The sequence below is a fragment of the Grus americana genome, chromosome 1, assembly GCF_028858705.1.
Source record: "Grus americana isolate bGruAme1 chromosome 1, bGruAme1.mat, whole genome shotgun sequence".
NCBI lineage: Eukaryota > Metazoa > Chordata > Aves > Gruiformes > Gruidae > Grus > Grus americana.
Genome location: NC_072852.1, coordinates 121,816,046 through 121,829,288, shown reverse-complemented (window position 1 = coordinate 121,829,288; position 13,243 = coordinate 121,816,046). Strand labels below are relative to the sequence as shown.

Below are 13,243 nucleotides of genomic sequence, written 5' to 3'. Positions count from 1 at the left end.
AACAATGCAAAGGGCTACTAAATTGCCAGAAGGCTGGTATGACTTGGCAGTTACACAAAAAGCCATAGCAGTAACAAAAGCCCTCTTTCAGTCCTTGACGCTTTTTGATGAGTAAAGGTCACTTCAATTTTCAGACCTCAACTTTAAAATGGGAATGACAGATATTAGTAAATTAAAGCATTTTGTCTCTCAAGTGCCTATTTTTGGAATAGGTTAGCAAAAAATAGGAATTTTTTTGCTCAAAAAAATTTATCAGTATATCTGCATAAAAAGCCTTTAGGATGGAAACAACAGAAAGGAAAGTTTCTACTCCTAAGTTTTCTTTCTTACTGTACATTATATGAAGATACTGAAGAAAAGAGATCCTGAAGTTTTTCTTGTCCATTAAAATGCACATTTTCTTACAAAGAACTGAAATATTCTGTGTCCCTCCAATCTTTCAATTATGAGGAGCATAACCTCCCTGACCTTTACCACTCAAATTTACATATTGTAATAACAAATTATTTTAGGAATATGAAGCTACTGGAGAAAACAGCAGTAACTGCTTCTACAAATCCACTTATCACACTGTTACACAATCCGCCACCACTGGAAAAACAACATAGAACCACAGCTTCTACCCAACACCTCTAAATTGCACTAGAGCCTGGTAATGCCTTTGAGGTGCTTTGAAGGCATTAAAAGTGGCTTTTCCATCACCTCCAGCTAAATATCATTCAGACTAAAGGTCTTAAAAGAACCTGACCTCTGAAAGTCATAGCTTCCCCCCCCAAACTCCTTGGTTTTCTCCTGTTTGAGCACTGGGAACATCTGTACAAAGACAAAATCACTGCAATCTTTTTTTCCTACTTTAACCCTAACAAGTTTTGAGTAGAGGACAGATACTGTTCTACACATCACCAGGCAGCCAGAACTGACGCCTGCAAAAAGCAAGTGTACAGAATGCAATCCTCTGACCTCTTTTCCCATGAGTATCACATCACTCACAGGAACCCTCTAAGAGGAGAGCTGGCCTCCAGAAACTATTAGAGAACCTGACTCTGACTGAATTGAATCTATTTCCACACAACATAAGCAAAAGGAATTTATATTATTCCCAACAAGAAAGAAGTCTGGGAGAAACAAAAGGTTTGTGCTTTATTACCTGTTGGGGCCAAGCCATCTCCTAGCAAAATCAGAAACTGAGAAAATGCCAGCGTATCCTACGCAACAGAGCAGCCTGACTTGCAAAACGCTTCCTCAGCAAGCATAGATGATTTTTAAGCCAGAATGCTTGCAAAAGAGATGCAACTAATGGACTCATTTCTTGGCTAATGACAAGAAGGAGGAGCAAAATAAAGAGGATGACTCATACAAGTGATTATAAATGTTGAGCCACACATCTGCAGAGTTCAAAGGGAGAGAGCATGTTCAGTTAGGGCTCTATGTCACTAGAAGGAGGAAATAGCTTACTTAAAACTGCAAGCTATTTTCTGTGGGCCATTTCCAAATTACAAAAGCAGCAGGCACCCACATTACCTGTCTATCTTGGTCACTGAGAGCTTAAAATACAGAACATATAGAAAGAAAATGCTCTCTCCCAATCCATTCTTTACAAAAAGATGTATTACTTTCACTGACATGTCACAGGATGTCATGGTATTTGCTGGGGGGAATAGAGTAAAAGATGTAAGGTAGGTGAGAGGAGAGAGAGAAATTAGAATCACAATAAAAGCAGCAAACAACAACAACCAATAATCCCAAATTGCATTCAGATAAACATCTTTTTATAAGAGATGGGAAAAGTTGCTGGTTGTCTTCTGACTGTTCACCACTGTTGCCATCTGCTGACAGAAGTACTTGTATTTACTGCTTAGGGCTGACACATAGTAACGTAAAAATGGGTCTTCAGAGTACAGGCCACCAGCATGACTTGTCTCCAGTTAACAGTATTTTAATTTAGCAATTCAAATTGTTGCAATATACAGCCTGTTGTACAAAAAAGAAACATCATGACCAGACATATCTGAGTATGTTTCAGTATTCTAGTTGTTTGTTAACAGAACTAAGAAACTGGAAGCCAACTGACCAGCTTTCTAATTAGCAATTCTCATCAATAACCTCATTATAACGAATTTAAGTATTTTACTGGTTTTCAGCCTGGAGCATAATTGCATCAACTTAAATGTAGTCAAAAGTAGCACATAACTCTAGATAACTAAATGTATCCTACACTGCTCAAGATCAAGAAGTCTACGACTGTGTAAACATCATCTATTGTAACCACAGACACATAAGAACACTGAAGTATCATATACACAAAGTATTGTGGATGCCCAGTGACTTTCCTAAAAATAGGAACATTACAGCAAACAAATCATCTAGAGCAGATTCAGAAGAAAACCCCTTATCTAACCATTCTTCCAGAAGGTAAGCAAAGTCATGCAAAGATTAGCTAAGCCTTTAATAAGTATCCAAGTGTTAAAGAATAGCAGCTTATCACTTTAAAAATCTTGTTTTACAAACAAGAACAGATACTTAAATCAATGCCAAAGCAGGCATTAAGGAGAAAGTCACAACCTTTTTTCTCTTGCTAATGGTATTAGTTAATAGAGAAAGAAAACCACACCTACCTGTTGTCCATCTTGATAGTTGTCTATACTTAATGTCTGTGTTGCCATCATGGTTAATAAAATGTTAATTATGTCAAATCATTATAAGTATGAACAAATATTCTTGAAAAAGAAAAAGAGTCAGTTACAAAAGTGACCACCTAGAACCCAGTTCTAAAAGATGAAAATTGACAACGATAGTTAAGTACATTTAAAAAAAAAAAATCAAGTTGGAAAATGCAACAGGTTTCATCAGCAAAAAGTTCATTGTATCATTTTATAATTTAACATAAGATTTTTAATAAGAGGCTCAGGTTCTTTTACATTCACAAGCTTCAAGTAAACTTTTTATTTTTGCACTACTTAACTTATTTAGTAATACATAAAATCAAGAAATGAGCAAAGATTTAAGTTTCTGTGTTTTGAAAAGGCTAACAACACACTGAGCATTACTGTAACTGAAATAACAGAAATCTATAACTGATAAACCAAATGTAAGAAGCGTTAAGGAATACCCTAGTTACTTATGAGTATGAATCCCATCTTCTAAAGTTAGGGCCTGACATTACTTTTAGAAACCGAAGTCTCAAATCACTTCTGACATCAGGAATCTACCATGCAAGTCATTTAAGGCTCAACAAAGAATGGAACAGTATCTAACAACTTTTAAACAATTGGACCTATGTGATTATATAGTTTCAAAAGTGGCCTAAAACTTCAGGAATCTCATTTTCGTAGACATTTGATACTTTGGGAAATATTAATTTTAGTAGGATTTATAACACAATTAAATTTATGTATGTTATTCCCTCTAAGCATTAGCTGTACTTTGGTGCTCAGATGAGTTAAAAAAAAAGTTTTAGACATTCAGTAATTAAAAAAAAAAATTAGCATAGCACCACCACCAGATAGTTTATTCATCAAATTACTAATTTACATTTCATTTTGTCAGATTAGCAACCATTACAACTGAAATCACATAATTCGTTAAGCTATTACCATTAAATATTACCATAAACTCAATTTTCCTTGACACATAGGAGTCCTAATGCTTAGCTACTATAAAAAAAAAATTCATATTAAAAAAGAAAACAGAGCTCATGCCTTGAAAAAGATTACATCCAGGTATTAATTCCAGGTTTTCTGCTCTCTTCCACTTACATCAGCATCACAGAAATAAGTATTAGAATTTTCACCAGTTTAAGATGTGAGACAAAAACTTTTTTCTTTGCAATAATGTGTTCGATCACTCCAAATTTTTCAACTATTTTTAAATCTTTCCTTCACCATTGCATGCTACTACAGCGTATGACCATTTTGAAAGGCAATTTCTATATTCCTGGATATTTTCCCCTACAGATTATAACAGTCTCAAGTAAATGTTTCATTTAGGAAACACAGGACAAATTTCAAGATTCCCTTCTTTGTTTACTTAACAGTTTCAGGCACAGAGACAAACCTAACTTCTAAGGACATATCTCAAGCCTTACTTTGCATCAAGTTCTACTCAAAGGGCAATTCCTAAGCATTACTGTATTCCCCCCCCCCCCCCCTTTTTCTTTTTTTAAACAGCTTTAAAAACCAGAGAAGTTCACCGGGATGCTGTAAGCATGGTTTCCTTTACAAATGAGGTTATTGAGACTTTCACTCACTCATGCTTAAAAACAGCTGTTACTCTTTGCGAGTCTATGCCATTTTACGCACACAAAAGCATCTTGAGAACCACAAATATGAGCAGACAGAGCAGATCTTGGTTCTGGCTTTGGGTCATGCGCTTGCAGAGCTGAACAAGTTTCTATCTGTGGACAACATGCACATATCATCTTAAGTAGCTTGTGGAATACTAGCTAAGAGGTAGGCTACAGTTTGGGAACTCCTATGCTAAAGTACAGTTTTCTTACGAATGCAATTTATGGACAAAAAGAGTAAAGACTGCATTTAGAGTTTTTCTAATAGCTTTAATTAAAATATTTTCTGGCTTTAGTTTGTCTATCTGTCTTTAAACAACATCAGAATCTCCTTCTTTGAAACTCAAAAAATATTACTGATTTCTCCACCAAAAAAAAAAAGAAAAAGGGGTGACACACATGACATAAATGCACTCACTGATAGAAGTATTTCATATTTTGAACTTTTTTTATAGCTATGAATCATTTAATGTTAAAGTTAAATCAGCATTTGCCACAATAGCAAAGCGAGGTATCTTTCAAAATACTGTAAGAGGACATATTCTAAAACATCAGCCTTATAAGCATTTGCCTTACTTTTAAACATTTATTTTCTTTCAAAAATGGTAGCTTACAACTGGGGCATTAGTGTCTTTCTGTATTTAGAGAGTTAAAGGGCACAAACAAAAAGCTGTTTTTCTTCCTTCTCAAAAGGCACACATTTAAGTTCTGACTGTGATATTCAAAGCACAGACCAGACTACCCTCAAAATAAAAGTAGAACAGTTGAACAGATCAACAAAGAAAGAGTAAACACTACTTGGTGATTGTTTTAGAAGCTGAAGAAGTTCCTCACAAAATGCTGTTAAAGAAATTGTTTGGCTGTGGGAGAAAGATGAAGTTCTTAGTCAGAAAGGAGGAAATAAGGGGAGGTAAAACAGTCATAGAAGAGGAAGAATGTCTTAGAGCTAAGCAAGGATGAGAGATCATATTAGTGACACAACAAAACAGAGAGGGAAGCAACAAAATAACACCTGTAAACTGGTGAAGGTAAAGGGACACGGCAAGAATTTCTGGAGAATCAGACAAGCTGGGCCAACCCTTCCTTCCAGATTTCCATAAGGAAGAGACATTTCACATGTGGAAAACCCTCAGGCCACATGAAGGAAGAAATAGGTGCACAGCTTTGAGCTAGATCCATAGATTATTTCATCACGAAGGACTTTTTTCACAGAATCGTAGAATGGTTTGGGTTGGAAGGGACCTTAAAGATTCTCTAGTTCCAACCCCCTATTCTCTCCCAAGGGAATGGCTGGAAAGAATTCTACATGTGTATATCCTTTATTTCCCGTAAGAGCTTCCCCTCTGACTTATAATTACAGTAGAAGATTAAGCTATTAGGCAAGATAGCAACTGATGAGATTTAGTGAAGACAACTACTGCAAATCAAGAAGAACAAATTGAGCTAATCACACACTTAAATTGAGGCAATTAACTGAGGAATTACTTTGGTTCACAAAAGAGAAACATCTTCTCATTACCCAGTAGTGGTAAGAGACAAAGTATATTAAACTTTAAGAAAAGTAACTGAAAAGGTATTTATACATTTGGCTTTTATAACCAAATTTAGGATACAGCATCCAGTTCTAGTTAGCAGATACACAGCCTACACAGATGTTCATTCTGCAAACGACAATGCTAGATGAAGCTGGTATCACTCCCAGATGTTTATCACTGCCACGCTGCCAGAGCTAATTACTTCCACGGCTCTACCACTGAGACCACAGAACACGTGAATCATTTCTGATCCTTTTACATAAAGTCAGCTAGGCTAGTTCAACCCACTGTTAAAGGTGGCTATGATGTAAACCAGCTGACTTTGTCAGAAGCACATTGCTGTGCACTCATACAACCCCTGCTCTTGGCTGACCTATTAGTGTGGTAATTTCTGGCTCATGTGTGGCGATTACCAACTCACAGCAGGACCATCTTTAACCAGCACAGCTATACCCAATACTCTATGGCCTAAGGTATCTGAAGGGGGCCTAACAACACGTGACTTTTGGACAACTTAGCTTTAAAATGCCCATTATTCTTTGTTAAAGAAATTGAGAGTAGAAGAAAACTATGCATTCGTATTATATTCAAAGAGTTACAAATTAAAACAAATAACCCAAGGCTGAGAGAGTCAGTCAGTCTGCTTCATGCAGAACAGAATTAACTCTCATTCTATTTATTTTGAAAACAAAGTGCGAGGAAAACCCAAGGAAATGTTTAAGGTCATGTAAACTGGAAGCTGATGCATGAACAGCAATCAGAAACTCCATTGATATCTGTGGTGAAAGGGAATTCATAAAAGCATTGTGTTCTGCAAAACAAAGCGAAAGGGAAAAAAATTCAAAGCCTTTAATAAAATAAGTATGAAGGTGAAATGTAGAGTAGAAAGGAAGCTAAATTAAGAGGGATGATCATAATTAGAAGTGTGGAGCCTTTGTGCAAGTTAAGGAGTATCTAAGAGAAGAGATTAAAGGTGAGCTGAAACATGTACACAAAGTGATCACTTAACATACATCACTCTTCACTTGCTCTACTTACTCCTTCATAATTAAGAGCAAAGGGACCACCCAGTAATGTTAACATAAGGTGCAAGTAAGCTATTGGAGTTCAGTAATATCATTTCTAACATATACAAGCTACAACAGATGTTTGTAAGAGATATAAATAGTTATTCTTCAGGGTATAAACTAACCACTAACTGTCTTAGGGTTGTGAAGAAAGTACCCAACAGACTTGTTAACAAGTAATCGTTCCTTCTAATTTTCCCCTATACACGTTCCTTTGAAGTCCTTCAGGGAGAAATGGACAATTGGCAGATTCAACATGGCTATTTGTTCATTCTTATTTGACTTTAGTCCTGGCACTCGCTCTATAACATAGACCCTTATATTCACTTACAAAGTTAAAAAGAAACAAAAATCAAAACAGCAAGCCCATTTGACACATGAAAAGCACTTCGCTGGCTTCACTTTTCATCAAAATACATAATGGTATTTGCTTCCAGGGCACACTGCTTTCTAAAGGAGAATAAATATTGGCCGTGAGAAAGCTGCTCACCCCTTTCCTTCAATGGGTTGAAGACGACATTATTTTGTTCCAACGGAGTAATTCCCACTGATGTACAATGTAGAGGAGAGAAACCTAAAAGCCAACAGAGAAATATTCAGGAGGCAACAACATAGAACATATGTTCTGAGACAATATGATTAAATAAACCTAGGGAGGGAACTACATAATAAACCAAAATATTTAAACTGACAGGTTGGGTTTTTTTTCATGTTTTGCAATTTATTTTTTCTTCCTCATTTTTAATAACCTGTGATCACACCCACTATTCCATGCTATTACTTGAACTTTCCCTCATCTTACTCCATTCATTCTCCATACTTATCTTTGTCTTTGCTGATACCTCTAACAGAAGGCTACATTTGGACTGCTAACTCGCTTGCTGTTCAACTTTTACATTTTACTCTCTGGCTCAGTGTCTGTCTGCTTAGACTAGACAAGACACATCCCAAAAATAAAACTACAAAATGCAAATAGGAATAACTCATCAGTGTTGTAAAAATTAAGCATGAAACCAAGAACAGTGAAAGACTTTTTTTTAATTTAAATCTCCTTCATAATCATGCTTTGATTTTACCATGGAACGTATTCTAATGATGGCTATAATCAAGGAATCTACTACACGATAAAAATTAACAGACTATAGGGAGGGGCGCAAGCCATTATTAGAATCACGTGTTCCATGAAGACAGGTTCTGCTACAGGATTATTCTGCAATTTTAAAAAGCTTTCCAAAAATTACCACTGAAAATTACTTTAATTATATTTAATTTAATACCATCTGTTTGATCTATTAAAGCTACTTTTAAAGAGTAGTAATGATTGTGAAAGCAAAGTAGCAAAGACTGAAAATGTATTTAGAAAACGCAACTGCTGAAAAGCATTAAAAAAGCCTTCCAAGCTATCTCAGGGGAAGTTCCAGACACTAATGTTGCACAAAGGCCATCTGAAATTATATGATGGCTAAAACACAGAGCTGAAATCTTGAATCAGGATTATCTCCGTTTCTCACATGGACAAAGTTCCTGTGTCCTCAGTTTTGCCAACTGCATGAGAACTGGAATGCAAGTAACTCCAACATTGAAAGTGAAATGAAGTTGTATTTGGATTTGAGAACCAAAATTCATCCATGCGAAGTGCAGAAGTAATGTTTTGCAGACAAGTTCACAGAAAAACAAAATGCTATGGGCCACTCAATATAGATGCCATCTCTGGTTCATGAAACTTAGCTCTAAAAAAGCAGGGAAGATACTCTGAGGAGTTAGAAGGCGGTATAAGATTCAGTCATTGGTTAGAAACGAAATACTGAGCTAGGAGTTCCAGTCCAAACCCATACATCTGGTTTCAAAGCCTCAAAGGGCAGATGACACATTAGAAGTTCTTACCATTTTCTCTTAAACTGTCAAAGACCAATGTCCCCAAAGAATGGGCTTCTCTCATTTTTGCAACTTCTTAAGTCTGTTCTGAGAAGACAGTATACTCTCTTACTCCCTTCTTTGCATGCTATTTATCTTCTATAATTTTGGTACTCATTTTCACCCACCTCAATTTACTGGGCTATTTTCAAATAGAGGATTTCTCACTATTCATAGCATCTTCTGAATGTAGATCACTGCCAGATAAATTTGGATTATTTAGTCCTTGTCTCTGCTCAGACATAAATAAGTACTTCACCACTGCAAATCTGAAAACCCTGCTCCCTTCATTCAGAAACAACTGCAGCAAAGAAACAATAGTGCCATTGCTGCCAGATCTGGTCAGTCAAAAGTATTTCATGTATGAAGAAGTAGCCCTTGCATGCAAAGCCCTCAGGTGAAACTCTGGAAATGGGCAAGTTTCTAGAAAGCGTATGAGGTATCATGGGCAAAAAAGAATGAGGTACTGAAGAAATGCAGGCTCATGTGAAAGAGGCTGCAGAGGAAGAGGTTTGACTGAGCAGGAGCCAGAGGACATTGCAGTCATATTGCCTTCTTCCAAGAGACACTTGATAGCAATTAAGATGAGAGTCTACCCTAAAACATATCAGACAAGAAAACAGGAGACCTGAGCTTGCATGTTATGTCCTCTCGCGTATCCCAATGGGGGCAAGAACAGGGAGCAGATACACCAGTTAAAGGACAGAGACAATACCAAGGCACTGCGGAGCCCAAACTTAGAATTGCTATTGCCAATTCATTTTTTCCTTTTATTCCTCTTGCAGAAGAGCTTTAAAGTCACGCTATCATAATAAAAAATATACTTAACTATGAAAGCAAAACCAAGGGCAACTTGCTTTGTCAGTTAAAAAGCGTATCATGATTGAAGTTTTTACTACAAAGTAAAATATGACCTTGTTTATTCAAGCGTAGAAGACCCTCTGTTCATTCTCCTGTTTTGCATGTCGGCTAGTAAGAAACAAAGACCTGTGCATACATTCACATATAAAAAATTAGCAGACATTAAGATAAAGATACATTATATTTTTATAGATTCAAATAATAATAATGAAGCAATATGTAGAGTATATATGACAACATGCCATCAGGGATTCATTCTACCTTTGCTGCAGTGGTTACCTATCTCCATCAACCTGCCTACAAAGAGGCATTCAGTAAAATTAAGACAAACAAATCAATATGAAGTTGATGCATACAAGTTTATTAAAACTGTGCTCAATGAGAATGTCCTCCTCATTCTGCAGCAAGGTGGCTTCCATTTCCTCTATCTTATGTACTTACAAAGTACAGTCATTATTTAGAATATTATACTTTTAGAAAGATGATGTTCCTGTTCAGGACTATAATACCAGCCTCAGGGAGTTGCACTACGCAGATACAGCTAAACAGTTATTACACAACAGCTATGCTGTTTATTTCCCTGGGAGACAAGCCCTAAAAAGGCACAAACCCAATTTTCGGCTGCAGTAAAATGAGATTTACTTCGTGTCATTTTTTTCCCCTCTATCATTTAGTGGTGCAATAAAGTTATTTATATATTAATCTTGAGGAATATGAGATTACATTAAAAACTGAATGCATATTATACTTTAAGAACGTGAAAATTAAAAATAAATTAAAATTCACCATTAAGGTTAAATTTCTTCAGAAATACAGGCTACACTACAAGCTATCATCAACCTTTCTCTACCTGTAGGATTTTGAACATTTATACTACGTAAGAGTGACTTTATTCAGCAAGACCTCTCCAACACCATATATACATTGCATTGTTGTCCCATTAATCTTTCACAGCATTCTCTTTTCATATCATCCGATTTCAGAACTTAATAAGCCATACTAAGTATTTATATCCCAGACTATCTTCCAAGCACCACCGCACAATGTCACACAGCATGACAAACAGCAAACCATCTCATGAAAAGATCTGTATCCCTTTAGCAATTCACCCTCTGTGTAAACTCTGGTTTTGGTATTTTAAAGGAATTCTGGAAATTCTATTTGCAGGTACCAAACATGAAAAAAAAAAAGGATTACAAAAATGTGCCACTTTACAAGCTAAAATTACATATGCAGTAACTGATAAAATGCATCTTTAATATCCATAATATAAATTTCTCAAGGCACAACAAACAAAAGCAGAATTAAGGGCATCTGGGTCTTTTGAAGAACTTTATTAATTCCACATACATGCTTTGTGTTTACACCAGCACATATCTTGGCAACCATGCATAATCATGGTTCACATTCACGTAACCACCAATTTACCACAGTGCTTCTTAACAACAAGGAAGAGAAAGATGAGAAACCCTGTCCAATCTAGTGATAAAATAAATGTCACCTCACTGTGCTAGGTATCTTGCTTCCAGGTAGCTCTTGGCATTGCAGAAGGAAATCCTCAGGTTGCTCTCCTACCTTCTGCACAATGAAAACCTCATTCTTCTAACTATTAAAAGATTCTCAAATTCAAGAAATTTCCTGCAGCATCTCAGCTTCTTCTACCCATTTCATACTGTAATTTGATCCTGCTTTATTAGCTCCATAAAGTAATAGGAAGGAATTAAGGGGACTAAACAGAAATTTTGGTAAAAGGAAAACAAAACTTGGCAGAAAGGAAGCCTCCCTTCTTTATTTGCTCCAAGACTCCCAAGGGATTAGGGTATGAGGGAGCAAACGTATTTCCCATCACTCCCTCATTCATCTCCAATATTCACATAGTAAACAAAGATTCCTTTAGAGATTTTTTCCTGTATTCTTAAGACTGTAAACTGAAAGACTTTTTCTAGTTTTTGTTTGTGCATCCTAGCTTACACATCATGATTCCTCATACATATCTCCTTGTCACGGGACAGAGAAATACTTTTTCCCCCTCAGTATTTACCCAGTGTGCTGTCATCATAACATTTTAGACTAAAAAAATCAAGAAGTTAGTGTAATATCTGCCTTGCTGTTACCATGGTAAGAGGACTGCATTAGAAAGACTACCAAAAACCCCTTACATACCAGAGGGCATGTATCAGCAATTTCACAGCTGGAACTGATTCTGGTACAACTTTCCTACTTAAATAGTATTTAATTACTTTTTCAAACACAATTTCATTTAAAAAACCCAACCCCAAAAAACCCCACACCAACAAAAATACAGAACTCCACCCTCCACATTTCCCCAGCATTCCCCACATGGATGAACAACAGGTTTGCATGTGTCTAGCACATAATTTCGTTCCTTTACCATTGAAGCCTTGGGAACACCCACACCAGTGTGTAGTGAATGTCTTACTTCTGAAGCCACTCATTTTATCACATCCTTCCAGGCGAACTAAGCCAAAGCAACGGGAAATCCTATTTTAATCGTGATTTGTATCAGCACCCAATAAACTATGACTGAAATTAATCTTGTTTTGTGTTTATACTTTGCGGTTTCATAAAGAAGACACAGAATAACCACCAATCTCACTATGCCTTTATTGCTATTGAATACAATGTTAGCAAGCAGTTTATGTAAGCATATGTAAGTTTTCCAACATTTTTATTATAAAACCATAAAAGTTTCTAATGATTCTTTCTATGAAAGACTGAATTCTTAATGCTACTGAAGTACACTTAAAGGATGAAGAAGAGTTTTATTTAACTAATAACTGCATTTAAAATGGACTTAAGACGTCGAATGTGTAAGAAAATCCCCTCTACACATTTTTGGCATTTAAACAGTTCATCAAAATTAAGATGTGTCAGTTATTTCATTTTTATGTCCTTTATGATTTCAACAATAATGAGCCTGTCAATGAACCAAGCATTAACTTGGACTAGCTGAATAAACTAAAAGTGACACAAAATCCTCACTTTGCAACTCTGTCAAATCCAGTTCCAATTGGTCAGTAACTTTTCCAGAATCTTCCCTCTTTTGACTCTAACATTTGGTCAAACATGAACAACTTTTTTTTCCTGATAAGTGTAGGCCCTAAAATGAACTCTTACTTTCTTTTCAAAGTGGTGAATAAAAATTGTCCCTTTCCTGCTCCACTTTGTCCACAACTCTTTAGCAATGGTGAACCAGAAGCAATCAGTTCAACTAGTTTTTGCAAAGGAGACGTGTTGTGTTTTAGCCTCTTCTGTTCCTGTTCTCCTCACGCTCCCTTACTTTCCTATCCATGCTCTTTCTGCTCTTCAGCCCCGTACTACCCTTTCCACGCCAATGTACAACTTGTCCTCTTTTTCACCTCTTGCCCTCTCTCATTCCCTCCACTTCTGATCATCTGTAATTTTGCTAGTACCACCCTTTTCAGGTTCCTGGGCCTACTGCATTTCCACCAAGCTTCAATCTCTGTTCCCCACCTCTCTCCAAACGCCAGTCTTCATCCCTTCATGAGTATTCTGGGGGTGGGGAAGAAGTACAGATAAAGACTATTTAGGATTAAACTTAC

The 13,243-nt window shown here is 36.4% G+C and overlaps 1 protein-coding gene across 9 annotated transcripts in view; it reads right to left on the bottom strand.

Moving 5' to 3' along the window:
- PKNOX1 (PBX/knotted 1 homeobox 1) overlaps positions 1-13,243 on the bottom strand; it is a 55,085-nt gene that overhangs the window by 25,536 nt on the left and 16,306 nt on the right. For 2 of the 9 annotated variants that reach the window (XM_054816904.1, XM_054816914.1), the window contains exons 2-4: positions 9,713-9,785; positions 7,375-7,458; positions 2,616-2,717 (exon numbers count right to left, since the gene is read on the bottom strand). The exons of 1 other annotated variant lie outside the window; for it this stretch is intronic. In XM_054816904.1, the coding sequence (XP_054672879.1) occupies positions 2,616-2,666 (51 nt within the window). In that variant the 5' untranslated portion in view covers positions 2,667-2,717; positions 7,375-7,458; positions 9,713-9,785. Of the gene's footprint in view, positions 1-1,147; positions 1,972-2,615; positions 2,718-4,246; positions 4,394-7,374; positions 7,459-8,768; positions 9,656-9,712; positions 9,786-13,243 lie in introns of those variants that run through there. 6 more of the 9 variants (XM_054816935.1, XM_054816885.1, XM_054816896.1 and 3 more) reach the window with 5 other exon arrangements.